Source organism: Gossypium hirsutum, chromosome D01, assembly GCF_007990345.1.
Source record: "Gossypium hirsutum isolate 1008001.06 chromosome D01, Gossypium_hirsutum_v2.1, whole genome shotgun sequence".
NCBI classification, from domain to species: domain Eukaryota; kingdom Viridiplantae; phylum Streptophyta; class Magnoliopsida; order Malvales; family Malvaceae; genus Gossypium; species Gossypium hirsutum.
The window spans coordinates 34,753,696-34,772,834 of NC_053437.1; the positions used below are offsets into that span (position 1 = coordinate 34,753,696).

At 38.1% G+C, this 19,139-nt stretch overlaps 1 protein-coding gene across 1 annotated transcript in view; it reads right to left on the bottom strand.

The window, feature by feature from the left end:
• Positions 1-2,858: 2,858 nt before the first annotated feature.
• Positions 2,859-19,139, bottom strand: part of LOC107963012 (uncharacterized) — a 19,084-nt gene continuing 2,803 nt past the window's right edge. The window contains exons 4-5 of the mRNA XM_041086372.1: positions 3,324-3,368; positions 2,859-3,100 (exon numbers count right to left, since the gene is read on the bottom strand). Coding sequence (XP_040942306.1) covers positions 2,859-3,100; positions 3,324-3,368 — 287 coding nt within the window. The remainder of the gene's footprint in view (positions 3,101-3,323; positions 3,369-19,139) is intronic.

A 19,139-nucleotide genomic window follows, 5' to 3' on the forward strand; every position in this document is an offset into this window, starting at 1 on the left:
TTGCAATCTATTTCTCACTCAAAATTCATAATGTCAAAAATTATCGGTACCTTTCGAAAAGTATCGATAATTTTACCCTCAGTATCGATACTCGTGTTAAGGTATCGATACCAAATTACCAAATTGATTTCCTGTACATTTCAAAATCACAGAGGTATCATTTTTACAATACGAATATCAATACCTCTACTCTAGACTAGAAAAATACAACATACTTGAGCATTTAAATCATTCCAACATGTACCAATTCATCATGCTATCATATCAGCATCAAATAAACATTAAGACAACTATAATCACAGTTTCAAACATCGAGAATAAGTCCGAGCAATAATCAACATATCATGATTCAAACTTTTAAATCCTAAGAACAAATAACCTATGGAAACATCCCAAATATCATGGCAAGATTCATGCAACAATTCTACCAAATTGCCTTTATTTCCCCAAAACATAAACGAATTAACAACACCTACGAAATAAAGCTAACGTCTTGCTTGGATCACCCCTTAAAAACCACACCGCTCACACTAGCACTTAACTACTCTACAAGCTAAGTGAATGCTCATAATAACCACAATGCAAACAATTCATCAAGCATCAACAAAACAACCATATAACACAACCTCAATAGTTCTAACTCTAGTGTCATATTATACTTACTCGTGCATTATTACTAGTTCTTTTACATGGTAAACATATTCACTTTTAAGCATATATTACATTACACATACAATCACATAACATTTAAGCATATATCACAATACTCAAAAACATATTTATAGATAAATTGCATAATGATCACATATCATATAAACACATATCACAATACACACATATTTATAATTTAATATAATTTGGCACTTGGCCTATGAAACATAAAAGTGAACTCTATCATCACTCATTGGATACAGGAATCTCCAACACACCACACAAACTCATAGAGTCAAACATGTCCCAAAAGTGTAGTATAAAGCTAACACTCTCCTTATTTCCCCTCACATGTCTTGTTGAATGGAGCTTAGCTCACATTCCCTTATCCTTTCAACATGTCCTAGGGCCTCAACGCCCAAAATCACTATACGTATAGGTGAGTACTTGCAATCCTATGGCATGCCAACTATATCCAACGGTTTCAAAATCACAAGGCCAAAATATTCAAAATCAAACACATATCACTTACGATTATCCGTGCATTGTCACTGCATATTTGCTTCTTTAGCAAAACACTATCACTAACATTTAACATATACATAACATGTACACATTTTCACTTTAACAACGGTTATCATAACCACATATCACATGTTATAGCATCTCATCTCAATTCACATATTCACAAACCCATAAGCACAATGTTCACAAGATAACATAGGTATGAGAAAGCTTACACTCAGAATTTAGAGTAGGGGTTTAGGCTACTACTAAATTCTCAAATAATGCACTGAATCATGTCCACAGACAATTATTTCAAACACTTACCAATACGCTTTCGCTGAAAAGCCGAAAGCTCAAACTAGATTTTCATTATCTTTATCTCTACTCGTAGAAGGCCCTAAAAAATCCGAAGCTTTAACACAATAATTAACAGAACAATATATTCAAAAATCAGCTAAGGACTCACCACAAGCAATAAAAAACATAAGCCATATGTTCTCATGTAGCCGAAACCTTTAACATGACCAACTTGAAATCCAAATATCTTGATCTACACTTAATATTTCCACCTAAAACGAGTTTCATTCATCTAATTATTCACCTAGAACTAATTTCCAACCTTCAAAATACAATAAAATACTTAATTCATAGTATCGAATTTTTCGACATGTTTTATGGCTATTTTTTAAAAAAAATCATTAAAACTCAAGAAATATTTAATAGAACTTTAAAGTAAGTTTAGAAACCTTTTAATCATGTCAAAACTAATGAAAAACACTTTGAAACCACATTTTTACTCAAAATCTTGAAATCCACCGTTAATGAGCTAATTTCCAGTTTTTACTCAAAACATGTGATTTAATGGCTAAAAACATGGTTTTAAAGACTAAATAACATTTAAAACTAATGGGAAGATGAGTCATTACCTTCGTTGATTAAAAATTGAATGTTTGATTGAAAACTCGAAAAACTCACAAGCTTGAAATAGAGAAATTAATGGTGTTTTTGGGTATTTTTCTTAACTTCTATCGAGATTTATAACTTAAGAGGTGATAAAAATAAAAAGGAATTAGGATTTGAACTTCAAAATTAATTGGGAAAGTTGGAAGAACTATAGATGCATAGGTATGAAAGGAGAAGAAGACTAATGTGAAAATAAAATTATAAATGGGGGTTTTTAGATTGGATTTTAAAATCTGGTCTAATTGCCTCTTAAAAACTCTAAGTTTTGACTCTTTTACAAATTAGTCCTTTTCTTAAAAATTAAAGGTAGTTAAAACTCATTTTCAGAAATTGATTTAATTTTATAAAAACCATAATCGAAAACATTGCTGGTATACCATGTCATAAAATTTTAAACACTCTAAATCTAAAATTCCTAAATTACCTCTAAAACTCATTGGCCTTACTTTGGGCTGTTACAGCTGATTTTACATCCAAATGAAACACATTCTAGCCCAATTGACCTGCAATACCAATAAGTATTTGGTGGTATCGTGTCTAGCAACTAGTGCAAAAGTGTCACCGTAGTCAACTCCACCTATCTATGCATACCCCTTTACAACCAACCTAGCCTTATGCTTGAAAATAGTGTCATCAGAATTGAACTTTGTCCTATACACCCACTTCACACCTATAACATGTTTAACACTAGGTAGATCCATCAAGAACTAGGTATCATTTTTCTCAATTGCAGAGATTTATGCCTTCATTGCATCAATCCATTCAGGTACGTTTGCGGCTTCTTCAAAACTTATTGGTTTAGCAAAGACAAGATTGCACCTCTCATACATGATTACTAAGTATTTAGTTTTGATAACCTCAACATCAGTTGTATTAGCTACACCAAATTTATTACTAGTCACACCATGTTTAGGATCATCAGTTGTAATAGCCTTTTCAAGCATTAACCCATAATCATGCTTCTGCACATCTTTTTTTCCTAACTCCAGTAAGAATCTTCATTAAATATGGCATCTCTACTCACCACAACTTTCTTGCTTTTCAAATTAAACACTCTATACCCCTTGGATTGAGAAGAATAACCAACAAAGATTCATTTACATGCCCTTTCATCTAACTTGGTTATCATATTAGCAAGTATATGGTTGAAACAAATAGAACCAAACACTTTAAGGTGTTTCACATAAGGGTTAGACCCAAACCAGGCTCCAAGAAGAGTTCTTCCATCCACAGCCTTTGTTGATAACCTGTTCAACAAGTACACAAATGTTAATACGCTTCTTCCCATAACGAATTTGGAAAATGTTTTTCAAACAACATACATCTTAACATCTCCAAAATAGTTCTATTTCTCAATTCACAAACTCTATTCTATTGAAGGGTGTAAGGAATAGTGAGTTGGTGATGAATCCCAGAGTCTTTGCAAAAATTATTGAACTCTTTGGACACATACTCTCCACCATTATTTGTTCTTAATACCTTCAACTTACAATCACACTAATTTTCAATAAGTTTATTGAATTCTTTAAATGTTGACAATACATTCATCTTGGACTTCAAGAAATACACCCAACACATTATTGTCAAATCATCCATAAACAACACAAATATTTACTACCATTCATAGAATAAGTTTACATTGGACCACACAAATCAGAGTGAACTAACTCTGATTTCATAATTGCTCTCTTCGCACCATCATGAGAAAACTACAGCCTGTGTGACTTCCTAAGTTCACAACAATCATATTTATCATCATACACATTTAGTTCAAGCAAATCTATTACAGGACCATTTGACTACATATACTTTAAGTTTTTAAGATTAAAATGCCACATCCTTTTATGCCAAAGAGATTGACATCATCCTTAGCAAAGCACACACATCCACAATCAACATCAAGCTTCAAATAAAAACTATTGTTTTGCATTTCCATATCAACAAACTTAGAACCACAAACATCAAATATGTTGTAGACAACTTAAACTGAACACTAAAACCATTTTTAATCATTTTAGGAATACTCAAAAGACTTTGTTCTAAATTAAGAATAAAAAGAACATTAAAAAATGTCCTTTTACCTTGTAGAGTATTCACAGAAATTGAGCCCTTTCCTTGAACCTTAACCGTAGCACCCTTTCCCAATTTCACACTTTTTTTAAAGGACTTATCAAGTGAGTTAAAGTATGTAGCCATAGGTGTCCTATGACTGGTACACCCACTATTCACAAGCCAAATGGAGTTATGATATGGTTTAACAACATGAGAAACCATAAACAAATTCTCACCTTGCTCTTGGTTCTTTTCAGTTGCATTGTTTGCTGTTGATCTTGTTTTTTTTCTTGTTTCTTCTTGGCACAACAAAACTTTGTAGTATGTCCAGGCTTTTAGCAAAAAATACACTAAAATTTGGACTTGTCTTTTTCCTTGAATTAACAATCCTTTTCAGCATTATTTTTCCTCTTACAAATAGGACATGGTCAAAGAAATAACAACTTTGCCCTTACTTGAGCTTTCAAATTTCTTCCTAGAGTTTTTGAACTTTACTCTTTTGTGAACAGCAAGAAAAACACCTTCACTTGCCTCATGGACTCACATAGAAACCCTTTGTTCTTGCGTTTCTAACTTGCTAACCAGATTAGCAATTATTAGACTCATCATGTCAGAAGATTCCTCAATAGTTGAAATTTTGGCTTCAAATCTCTGAGGAACGCTGATACGAACTTGGTTCGGTGTTGATTTGAGTCATTTAGATTATCTGATTGTCAAATTAAGTAAGTTATTAAACTTATAGCGAAATAGTATGGAAAAATGAAAAATAAGTTCAGACGAAAAGTATGCAAAGAGGGTTTACGAAAATGGAAGATTAGATTCGGCTAAGGCCAAGAGTGAACCAACAATATAAGGGAATGTTGACCCAAAACTTATACGGCACTTAGAGGTAATTTGGTTTAGAAAACATCAAACAAAAACTTGACCCCCTATCTAACAAGATAGAAACCAAAGGTATAATGAACGCCACACTTGAAGTGATAAGTTCGGATATCAAAGGAAAGAAAAGACGCCACAAGCCTAGCTTGATAAGTCAGATCAGTCCTAAAGAAAACAAGGAGATTTAGAATACTCCCCAGTTTCACAATATTTCATAAAAATTTAGCAAAAGTCCCCACAACAATCTGGAAACAAAGTATTTATAGGCATGAGACAAACTCCAGATTGTTGTAACAGCAATGATCAGCTTGTTTAATTGAGCTATTGATGAACTTAATTAAGCCAATTAAAACTAAATGACCTTTGATGAACTCTAACATATGTAACAGCAATGATCAGCTTGTTTAATCTTCCAAATCAGCTAATAATGAGCTCTAATGAGCTGAATAAATTTAGTTCAATGCTTGATATCATAACAGCCCTTTAATTCCCCTTTGGGTAGCCGAATGGACACCATTCAAAAATTGAGTATCCTTTGGCATACGAACGACCCTCTTTGTGGAAATACTTAATATAACCAACCAAAGGTGTAGATGAATAGCCACCATTATGAGAAAAACGTTTGGAAACTTATTGGCTTGTGTAAATAACTCGTTTTAACTCCTTGTCCATTAAACTCAGTTGCTGGCCTTCAATTCATCTTCTTAGCAACTGAAGTTATTTATTTCTTTAATGTCGATCCATGTAACAGGTGGTTCAAATGACTAATTCACCTATAAAACAATTAAGCAAATTAAATGGCTATAGCAATTAATTAAACTGGAACATATTAAATGCTGAAATTATTTAAGTAACTAAAAATTCAAAACAGCTTAATTAATTAAACTAAGTATTTAAGCAACTAAAGAAAATTAAAACAACTGGATTAATTAAACTAAACATATTAAAAGTTCAGTCCAACAATTATTTAGCTAAAATTCAGCTTGCAAAAAGTTGTATGGAACACATGGTGTTGAGCTCCATGTTTTCTTGATGAGTCCGACCACCTCCTCGCCCCAAGCTTGATCAATGTGATTTGCAATAGCGTCGTGAAAATTCTCAACACGAGATCAAATAATAGGTCATTGTGGCAACTTAATGGAATCAGTCATAGTTTCCCGAGCTAAGATCGCATCATCCCTTCTCTTCAAGGCGATTTGTCCCCAAATCTTCACCTACATCAAAAGGGGATAAGTCAGCAACATTAAAAGTGGAACTTATCCCATACTCACCTGATAGATCTAACTTGTAGGCGTTCTCGTTAATCCTTTCCAAAACTTGAAAAGGACCGTCTCCCCTTGGCAAGATTTTTGATCTTGTAACACCCCGAACCCGAGACCGACACCGGAGTCGGACACGAGATGTTAACAAACTTTGAAAAATTTTTCCAGACACTGCCCAGTCTGAGTACTAGTCGCTTCAAAAATCATATCTTGAGTTTCACAACTCGAAAATCAGTTTTGTGATTTTTCCCTGAAACTAGACTCATGTTCCCACCTATGTACTTTTTCTAGAATTTTTGGTCGGGCCAATTAGTACAGTTTATTAGTCAAAGTCTCCCATGTTACAGGGGTCGACTACACTGACCTTTTCCCATTACGACTTGGATATCTCTCTGCACAGAGCTTCAATACTGATGCCGTTTGTTTCTATGGAAACTAGACTCAGAGAGGAATCCATACATATATGGTATGACCCCTAATTATCTCTGGTAAATTTATAGTGAATTTCCAAAGTCGGAACAGGGAATCCAGAAACTGTTCTGGCCCTGTTCCACAAGAACCCGAATATCTCTTACTGTACTATTCATATGATTGTTTCGTTACTTTCATATGAAAGTAGATTCATCAAGGTTCGATTACATAATTTATTCACTATTTAATTCCACTCCTACGAATTCTTGTGATTTTTCCAATCCACACCACTGCTGCTGTCAGCCTCTGTATTCAAAGTAAACCTTACCTATTTTCGGGGTTTCATGGACCAACTAGGGCCTTGTCATACATATGCCCACATATGATCATACTTAGCCATTCCAATGGCTGATCATTTTCTCAACACTTCCATTCCAACTATAGTTACATCATGAAACCATCTATACATTCATAAACACGAAAGGTCTAATGCCATACTCCACTTCTACAAGCCATTTTCGCATGGCTGTACACTTATACATTTCATAAAGTACTCGAAAAACAACAATGGGTAGTCCTATACATGCCATATCAAAATTCAACAAAAATAGTACCCAAAAGAGCCTTTGATAGTGTGGGCGACTTCGACTTCAAGATCCCGAGTCCGATAGCTGGAGAACCAAAAATCTATAAAACAGAGGAGCAGTGTAACGAGTAAGCAATTTATGCTTAGTAAGTTTTGAGCAAGGAATTCCAGCATAAACAAAGAATAACACACATTTAGCTAAATGGAATATTTCATAATACGCAATTTACCGATATCAAACTTGCTTCACAACATTAACAACCCTTATGTACATACACAGTAGACTAACTTAGCCGAAGGCCGGTAGCTCGTTTATCAACTGAGCGAACATTTATTTGTAAGGGCTCGATTAAATTCAACACATACATAACATATCCCCATATTGGGATGTTTTTCGAGTATTCCTGGAATTTTACAGCAAGCTCATTCATTACCAAATCACGTACCTTCGGGATTTAACCGGATATAGCTCCTCGTTCAAATGCCTTCGGGACATAGCCCGGTTTTAGTAACTCACACAATGCCTTCGGGACATAACCCGGATTTAATAACTCGCACGAATGCCTTCGGGACTTAACCCGGATTTAGTATCTCGCACAAAGGCCTTCGGGGCTTAACCCGGAATTTGTATCTCGCACAAATGCCTTCGGATCTTAGTCCGGATATATTCACTTAGCACAAAGCCTTCGGGACTTAGCCCGGACAGCATTCAATTAATCATGCACATCTAACAATAATTCATGGCACATTCATATTTCATTTTCATTTGCGAAACTCAAACACAAGGCACATATCGTCCTTGCACATTCGGCTCAATAGCCACACATAGAGCATGATTTAATCACATCGTAATTTAAGCTCTCTTACTCAAGAACTTACCTCGGGTGTTGTCGAACGATTCCGCTAGCTATTCAACCACTTTTTCCTTCCCTTTATCGGATTTATTTCCCCTTTGCTCTTGAGCTTAATTAAACAAATAAATTGATTTCATCATTTAGGCATCAAAAAGATGAACACAAGGCACTTAGCCCATATTTATACATTAGACATTAAAGTCTCATACATGCAAAAATCATGCATCAACACAACATATTAGCTAATTTCTTTCCCCTTGGCCGAATATGCATGTCTATTTTTGGGGTCGATTTCAACACTTAATACACACACATACACACTAGTAAAGCATCCTCCCCCTTTTCATCAATTTAACACATGCATTGCTCATTAACATGCAAAGTTACATCCGGCCTTAGCACACATCTTGCTAGCCGATTCTTCTCCATTTAGCAATCAATGCACATATGTGCTCACACAAAAATGCTAAAAAGGAGGTTCAAGAATCATCAAGCCATCATCACATGCATCATTAACAAGCTTCATATTTTGCATGCAATGGCATTAACACAACCTCCACCTAGGCCGAATCTTAACTCATCCTCATGCCTCATCACCACAACATCAAACACCAACCAAGAATGATGCATCCATGGTCAAGTGCCAATTCCATCACATAGCAAGATTTAGACCATGGGCTAGGTAGAACTCAAGCTAACAACTAAAACATGCATGCATCTCATAGAACATCATCAAACATACCTTAGCCTAGCTACATGCATGGCCGAATCTCTTCACCTTTCTTCTTCTTTCCTTCTTAAAATTTTTGGCCAAGGATGAACCAAAGGATGAGAAAATTTTTTCTTTGTTTTTCTTTCTAATTTAGGCTAAATGAAGGTGAGAAAAGGATGAACAAAGATCTTCTCCTCTCTTTTCTTTAGCTCACGGCAATGGGGGAGGAAAAGAATCAACTACACACTTTTTTTTGTGTATTCATCATACTCCTTTTCATTATTTAATTTCCATGCCTATTATTTTATTTTTTTCCACCCATGATGCACCAACAAAACATGTCTATGACATGTCTTGGCCATCAAACTTGGTCTACCATGCTTGTCATGGCCGGCCACTACTAGTAGGGGGGAATTTGACATGCAAGTCCCCCCTTTGTCCACATGCACTAATAGGTCCTCACACATTGACCTATCACATTTTAGAATTTTCTCACATAAGTCCTATTGACTAAATTCACATGAAATCAACCAAATTGAAGCTTGAAATTTTCACACATTCATAATTACATATTCTAGACAATAAGTATCACATTCAAACATTTCGGTGACTTGGTTTAGCGGTCCCGAAACCACTTCCCGACTAGGGTCAACTTTGGGCTGTCACAACTCTCCCCCACTTAAGAAATTTTCGTCCCCGAAAATCTTACCGGTAAATAGATTTGGGTATCGTTCTTTCATCGAGCTCTCGGTCTCCCAAGTAGCTTCCTCGATCCCGTGTTTGAGCCATAACACCTTTACTAGCGGAACTCTTTTGTTTCGCAACTCCTTCACTTCACGAGCTAGGATACGCATCGGTTCTTCTTCATAGCTCATGTCGACTTGAATTTCAACCTCTGATGGGCTAATTATATGCGATGGATCAGATCGATAGCGTCGAAGCATCGAAACATGAAAGACGTCATGAATCTTTTCAAGCTCCGGGGGCAAAATCAATCTATACGCAACCGGACCAACTCGTTCGGAGATTTCGTACGGCCCAATGAATCTTGGGCTCAACTTGCCCTTACGGCCGAACCTGAGTATCTTTTTCCAAGGTGAAACCTTAAGGAACACTTTGTCTCCCACCTGATACTCGATGTCTTTTCGTTTCAAATCTGCGTACGACTTCTGACGATCCGTGGCTACCTTCAGACTTTCACGGATTACCTTTACTTTCTGTTCAGCATCTTTAATCAAATCAACTCCGAAAATTTTACTTTCACCGTGCTTGGTCCAAAACAATGGTGTACGGCGTTTACGACCGTACAAAGCCTCGTAAGGTGCCATCTTAATACTTGATTGAAAACTATTGTTGTAAGCGAATTCAATCAAAGGTAAATACCGTTCCCATGAACTACTGAACTCGAGGATGCAACATCTCAACATATCCTCAAGTATCTGAATTATCCGCTCGGATTGACCATCGGTTTGGGGGTGAAAAGCAGTGCTAAAATGCAGCTTGGTACCCAGAGCTTCTTGCAATTTCTTCCAAAATCGTGAGGTGAATCCCGGATCTCTATCCGACACGATAGAAATAGGTACCTCGTGTAATCTCACAATTTGATAAACGTACAATTCAGCTAGTTTATCCAATGAAAAATCCGTACGTACGGGGATGAAATGAGCCGACTTAGTCAGTCTATCAACAACAACCCATATCGCATCCTTCTTACTTGCTGACAAGGGCAGTCCGGACACAAAGTCCATTATGACTCGATCCCATTTCCACTCGGGTATCATGATCGGCTGGAGTAATCCTGAAGGCACTTGATGTTCCGCTTTCACTTGTTGGCATATTAAACATCTCGAAACAAAGTCGGAGATGTCCCGTTTCATACCATGCCACCAAAATTGACGTTTCAAATCGTTGTACATTTTCGTACTCCCCGGGTGAATTGACATTCGGCTACAATGGGCTTCGTTCAGAATCATCGAAATGAGTTCCGAATTCCTTGGAACACACAAACGATTTCTGAACCTCAAACAATCATCATCATCAATTTGAAACTCCGATTCCTCGTTCGGAAAACACTTAGCCCATTTTGCAACCAATTCATCATCGACTTTCTGAGCTTCACGAATTTGGTGAGTCAATAATGGTTTAGCTTTTAATTCAGCTACTAACACATTGTCTGGTAGAACAGACAAATGCACGTTCATCGCTCGTAAAGCAAACAATGACTTCCGGCTTAAGGCGTCCGCAACCACGTTAGCCTTTCCCGGGTGGTAATCAATGACAAGCTCGTAATCTTTCAACAACTCAAGCCAACGTCTTTGTCGCAGATTCAAGTCTCGTGGAGTCATCAAATATTTGAGACTTTTGTGATCCGAAAATACATGGCACTTCTCACCAAACAGATAATGTCGTCATATTTTTAAAGCAAACACGATGGCAGCTAGTTCGAGATCATGGGTCGGATAATTCCTCTCGTGTGGCTTCAATTGTCTCGACACATAGGCCACGACTCGACCTTCTTGCATCAATACGCAACCCAACCCAAGTAGGGATGCGTGACTATAAATGACAAACTCTTTACCTGATTCGGGTTGCACCAAAATTGGAGCTTCAGTCAAATGAGTTTTCAGTTGGTCGAAACTTTTCTGACATTTCTCCGTCCACTCGAACTTAACATCCTTTTGAAGTAGCTTCGTCATTGGTGTGGCTATCATCGAGAAACCTTTCACAAATCGTCGGTAATAACCGGCGAGCCCCAAAAAGCTTCGAACTTCAGTAATATTTCTCGGAGGTTTCCAGTCAAGTATGGCTGAAATTTTGTTCGGGTCAACTCGAATACCCGACGCGGATACCACATGACCCAAGAAGCTAACCTCTCTTAACCAGAACTCACACTTACTGAACTTAGCATATAACTGCTTATCCCGCAAAATTTGCAGCACTAGCCTCAGATGCTCAGCATGTTCGGTCTCATCTCTTGAATAGACCAAAATGTCATCAATGAACACAACTACGAACCGATCCAAATACGGTCTGAAGATCCGATTCATCAAATCCATAAATACTGCAGGGGCATTAGTGAGCCCAAACGGCATCACTAAGAATTCGTAGTGACCATATCTCGTTCTGAAGGCAGTTTTAGGAATATCTGAATCTCGAATTTGCAACTGATAATAGCCCGATCTCAAATCTATTTTTGAGAACACTGAGGCTCCCTTCAGTTGGTCGAACAAATCATCGATGCGCGGCAACGGATATTTGTTCTTTATCGTCACTTTATTCAGCTGACGATAGTCAATGTACAACCTCATGGTTCCGTCCTTCTTTTTCACGAACAATACTGGTGCACCCCAAGGTTAGAAACTTGGTCGAGCGAAACCTCTATCCGTCAGTTCTTGCAACTGAGCTTTCAACTCCTTTAACTCGGTTGGTGCCATACGATACGGAGCTATCGAAATCGGCGTAGTACAAGCTCAATACCAAACTCTACCTCCCGAACAGGTGGTAAACCCGGTAATTCTTCCGAAAAAACATCCGGGTATTCACAAACCACCGGCACAGATTCGGGTTTCTTTTCTAATTCTTTGTCATCAAGTACATACGCAAGGTATGCTTCGCACCCTTTTCTTACATATTTCTGTGCCAACATTGCTGATATTACAGCTGGCATCCCCTCCAAGTCCGCAGACTCAATTCGGACTACTTCGTTATTTGCGCACCTCAAATCAATAGTCTTGCTCTTGCAATTCACAATCGCATCATGCGCGGTCAACCAATCCAAACCAAGGATAACATCAAATTCATCAAACGGCAAAAGCATCAAGTCCGCCGGAAAACAGGAACCTCAAATTTCCAGGGGACATTTCTCACACACTTTGTCGACAAGCACGTAATGACCCAAGGGATTTGACACCCGAATTACAAACTCAGTAGACTCAATAGGTAAAGTCTTACTGGATGCTAAGGTGTCACTTATGTAAGAATGAGTAGAACCGGGGTCAATCAAAGCAATTACATTAGTATCAAAGAGAGTGAATGTACCGGTAATAACATCAGGCGAAGAAGCATCCTCGCGGGCACGTATAGCATAAGCTCTAGCAGGCGCACGAGCTTCAGATCTGGTTATATCATCTCTAGATCCTCTCTGACCACCACTAGCATTGCCCGTATTTCCAGATGGTCTACCTCGAGCAGTGGTAGCACCCGGTTTCCCACTCTGATTTTCATTCTGTTCAAACAACCTCGGGCAATCTTTAATGAAGTGGTCAACTGATCCGCACTTGTAACAGGAGCGGTCAGGGAATCTACAACTCCCCGAATGCCATTTACCGCAATATCGACATTTCGTTCTATCTCGACGTTCATTCCCAACACTGGCGACCGAAGTGCCTCGTGTACCCACAGGGGGTCGATCACGATCTCGTCTAAAAAGGCCCGAAGTGCCTCTAAACTGGCCCGTATCATCTCGAAATCTCTTCGATGTCTGTTGAAGAGACCTTCCCGAGGATCTTTTACGAAACTCTTCAGTTCCCTCATCAACTCTTTGCTTTTCTTTTCTAAGCTCTTCGGCTTTACAAGCTCGTTCAACAAGTACCACGAACTCTCGTATTTCAAGAATGCCAACGAACATTTTTATATCTTCATTCAGCCCATCCTCGAAGCGTTTACACATAATAGCTTCGGACGAAACACATTCCCGAGCGTATTTGCTAAGTCTAACAAATTTTCGCTCGTAATCAGTAACCGACATGGAGCCTTGCTTAAGCTCAAGAAATTCCTTCCGTTTTTGATCAACAAATCTCTGACTGATATACTTTTTCCGAAACTCAGTTTGGAAAAACTCCCAAGTTACTTGCTCTCGGGGCACAACAGAAGTCAGAGTACTCCACCAATAGTAGGCAGAATCACGTAGCAAGGAGATAGCACACTTTAGGCATTCATCGGGTGTACAAGATAGCTCATCGAGTACCCGGATAGTGTTGTCCAGCCAAAATTCAGCTTGCTCGGCATCATCGCTATCCATAGCCTTAAATTCAGTAGCCCCATGTTTTCGGATTCTGTCAACTGGGGGCTTATTTGACCTTATTTGGTCCGTTACCGGTGGTATTGTAGGTGCGGGGGTAGTATTTGTCGGGAATGGAGGTTGTGGAACAGCCATATCAGTTCGAATGTATTGGTTGAACCAATCATTCATCACGCTATAGAATGCTTGTCTAGCTTCATCATTCGGATTACTAGCATTAGGTTGAGAGTCTGCCAGCATTGTCCCTTGTGCGGGAGCAGGCGCTACACTCTCAAGATCATCAGCTACCTCTCGGTCACGATCGGGATCCATTACTATAAACACATTTACAATTGTCAGAAATCACCACACTATCAAGTAATCACATAAAATGGCATGTATAGCTAGACCCAACACATTACGGTAGTCCTAGAATCGACTAAACCTGGCTCTGATACCAATTTAATGTAACACCCCGAACCCGAGACCGACACCGGAGTCGGACACGAGATGTTAACAAACTTTGAAAAATTTTTCCAGACACTGCCCAGTCTGAGTACTAGTCGCTTCAAAAATCATATCTTGAGTTTCACAACTCGAAAATCAGTTTTGTTATTTTTCCCTGAAACTAGACTCATGTCCCCACCTATGTATTTTTTTCTAGAATTTTTGGTCGGGCCAATTAGTACAGTTTATTAGTAAAAGTCTCCCATGTTACAGGGGTCGACTACACTGACCTTTTCCCATTACGACTCGGATATCTCTCTGCACAGAGCTTCAATACTGATGCCGTTTGTTTCTATGAAAACTATACTCAGAGAGGAATCCATACATATATGGTATGACCCCTAATTATCTCTGGTCAATTTATAGTGAATTTCCAAAGTCGGAACAGGGAATCCAGAAACTGTTCTGGTCCTGTTCCACAAGAACCCGAATATCTCTTACTGTACTGTTCATATGATTGTTTCGTTACTTTCATATGAAAGTAGATTCATCAAGGTTCGATTACATAATTTATTCACTATTTAATTTCACTCCTACGAATTCTTGTGATTTTTCCAATCCACACCACTGCTGCTGTCAGCCTCTGTATTCAAAGTAAACCTTACCTATTTTCGGGGTTTCATGGACCAACTAGGGCCTTGTCATACATATGCCCACATATGATCATACTTAGCCATTCCAATGGCTGATCATTTGCTCAACACTTCCATTCCAACTATAGTTACATCATGAAACCATCTATACATTCATAAACACGAATGGTCTAATGCCATACTCCACTTCTACAAGCCATTTTCGCATGGCTGTACACTTATACATTTCATAAAGTACTCGAAAAACAACAATGGGTAGTCCTATACATGCCATATCAAAATTCAACCAAAATAGTACCCAAAAGAGCCTTTGATAGTGTGGGCGACTTCGACTTCAAGATCCCGAGTCCGATAGCTGGAGAACCAAAAATCTATAAAACAGAGGAGCAGTGTAACGAGTAAGCAATTTATGCTTAGTAAGTTTTGAGCAAGGAATTCCAGCATAAACAAAGAATAACACACATTTAGCTAAACGGAATATTTCATAATACGCAATTTACCGATATCAAACTTGCTTCACAACATTAACAACCCTTATGTACATACACAGTAGACTAACTTAGCCGAAGGCCGGTAGCTCGTTTATCAACTGAGCGAACATTTATTTGTAAGGGCTCGATTAAATTCAACACATACGTAACATATCCCCATATTGGGATGTTTTTCGAGTATTCGCTGGAATTTTACAGCAAGCTCATTCATTACCAAATCACGTACCTTCGGGATTTAACCGGATATAGCTCCTCGTTCAAATGCCTTCGGGACAGAGCCCGGTTTTAGTAACTCACACAATGCCTTCGGGACATAACCCGGATTTAATAACTCGCACGAATGCCTTCGGGACTTAACCCGGATTTAGTATCTCGCACAAAGGCCTTCGGGGCTTAACCCGGAATTTGTATCTCGCACAAATGCCTTCGGATCTTAGTCCGGATATATTCACTTAGCACAAAGCCTTCGGGACTTAGCCCGGACAGCATTCAATTAATCATGCACATCTAACAATAATTCATGGCACATTCATATTTCATTTTCATTTGCGAAACTCAAACACAAGGCACATATCGTCCTTGCACATTCGGCTCAATAGCCACACATAGAGCATGATTTAATCACATCGTAATTTAAGCTCTCTTACTCAAGAACTTACCTCGGGTGTTGTCGAACGATTCCGCTAGCTATTCAACCACTTTTTCCTTCCCTTTATCGGATTTATTTCCCCTTTGCTCTTGAGCTTAATTAAACAAATAAATTGATTTCATCATTTAGGCATCAAAAAGATGAACACAAGGCACTTAGCCCATATTTATACATTAGACATTAAAGTCTCATACATGCAAAAATCATGCATCAACACAACATATTAGCTAATTTCTTTCCCCTTGGCCGAATATGCATGTCTATTTTTGGGGTCGATTTCAACACTTAATACACACACATACACACTAGTAAAGCATCCTCCCCCTTTTCATCAATTTAACACATGCATTGCTCATTAACATGCAAAGTTACATCCGGCCTTAGCACACATCTTGCTAGCCGATTCTTCTCCATTTAGCAATCAATGCACATATGTGCTCACACAAAAATGCTAAAAAGGAGGTTCAAGAATCATCAAGCCATCATCACATGCATCATTAACAAGCTTCATATTTTGCATGCAATGGCATTAACACAACCTCCACCTAGGCCGAATCTTAACTCATCCTCATGCCTCATCACCACAACATCAAACACCAACCAAGAATGATGCATCCATGGTCAAGTGCCAATTCCATCACATAGCAAGATTTAGACCATGGGCTAGGTAGAACTCAAGCTAACAACTAAAACATGCATGCATCTCATGGAACATCATCAAACATACCTTAGCCTAGCTACATGCATGGCCGAATCTCTTCACCTTTCTTCTTCTTTCCTCCTTAAAATTTTTGGCCAAGGATGAACCAAAGGATGAGAAAATTTTTTCTTTGTTTTTCTTTCTAATTTAGGCTAAATGAAGGTGAGAAAAGGATGAACAAAGATCTTCTCCTCTCTTTTCTTTAGCTCACGGCAATGGGGGGGAAAGAATCAACTACACACTTTTTTTTTTGTGTATTCATCATACTCCTTTTCATTATTTAATTTCCATGCCTATTATTTTATTTTTTTCCACCCATGATGCACCAACAAAACATGTCTATGACATGTCTTGGCCATCAAACTTGGTCTACCATGCTTGTCATGGCCGGCCACTACTAGTAGGGGGGAATTTGACATGCAAGTCCCCCCTTTGTCCACATGCACTAATAGGTCCTCACACATTGACCTATCACATTTTAGAATTTTCTCACATAAGTCCTATTGACTAAATTCACATGAAATCAACCAAATTGAAGCTTGAAATTTTCACACATTCATAATTACATATTCTAGACAATAAGTATCACATTCAAACATTTCGGTGACTCGGTTTAGCGGTCCCGAAACCACTTCCCGACTAGGGTCAACTTGGGCTGTCACAGATCTTCTTTGGGTTGGAAATCTTTTCTTACGCATATGGATCTGAACCCAGTCACCAGGTTTGAATATTACCCGCTTGTGTCTCTTATTCACCCTTTGATCATATTGTTCGTTCATCTTTCAATTCTGTTCCTAACTCGTTGATGCAATTATTTAATGAATTCTGCCTTTTATTGCCATCTACATACATAATTATTAGAAGGTAAAACAATAATCCATAGAGTTAAGGATTGAAACCATATACACTTCAATGGCGAATGCTTGGTAGTCGACTGCACGATCGATTGTAAGCGACTCAATGTGTGGTAAACACTCCTCTCAAGTTTTTAAGTTCTTTCGAATTATGGCACATAGCAAGGGAGATAAAACTCGATTAACGACCTCTGTTTGGTCGTCGATTTAGGGATGGCAAGTTGTTAAAAACAAATGCTTGGTGCCAAGCTTACCCCACAAAGTCCTCCAAAAATGGCTGAGGAACTTAACTTCATGGTCTGAAACAATGGTCCTTAAAATACCATGCAAATACACGATTTCCCTAAAGAACAGATTAACAACATTTATCGCGTCATCAGTTTTATTACATGCAATAAAGTGAGCCATCTTTGAGAATCAATCTACTACTACAAATATAGAATCTTTGCCATTTTTTTGTTCTAGAAATGGCTAGAACGAAATCCATGGATATATCCACCCATGGTGCTTTTGGAATCAGCAAAAGAGTGTATAAACCATGTGGCTGAATCTTTGACTTAGCCTTCTTGCAAGCTAAGCATTGGTTGCACACTTTAAACACATCTTGCCGCATCTTTGGCTAATAAAAGTGCTATTGTAGAACAACCAAAGTATTGGCTATAACGAAATGGCCCATTAATCCCCCACTATGTGCCTATTGAACTAGCACATCTCTAATTGATCCTTGGGGTATACATAACTTATTTTCTCGAAAGAGAAAACCGTCTTGTTGAAAATACCTGCCGTGGGCACTTTGAACACACAACTCAAATATCTGACCAAAGTCAGGATCATTAACATATAAATCTTTCAAGTATGCAAATCCAAGCAACTTAGAATCCAAATGATTAATTAAAGCAAACCTACGTGATAGTGCATCCACAACAACATTTTCTTTTCCTTGTTTGTACTTAATTACATACGGAAAGGACTCAAGAAATTCCACCCACTTTGCATGTCGTTTGTTAACTTGGTTTTTCCTTTCAAATGCTTCAAGGCTTCATGGTCCGTATGTATTACGAACTCTTTCGGCCAAAGGTAATGCTGCCATGTTTCCAACACACGAATCAAGTCATACATCTCTTTATCATAGGTTGGATAGTTGGGTGTAGCCCCATTGAGTTTTTCGCTGAAGTAGGCAATTGACCATCTATCTTGTGTCAAGACCGCACCTATACCTATCCCTGAAGCATCACACTCCACTTCGAAAGTTTTGTTAAAGTCGGGTAAACTCAACAATGGAGCGTTAGTCAAACAATTTTTATTTTGTTAAAAGCAACTTCTGTTCATCATCCAAGTAAAAGGAGAATTTTCTGATAAAATGTAAAGGATAGCTATGTATTGAAGTTCGAAGAACAAAGCGAAAAAGTCTAACTTATAAAAAACTTGATCGTAGATATGCTTTGTTACCCTAAAGCGTGTCAGACGTA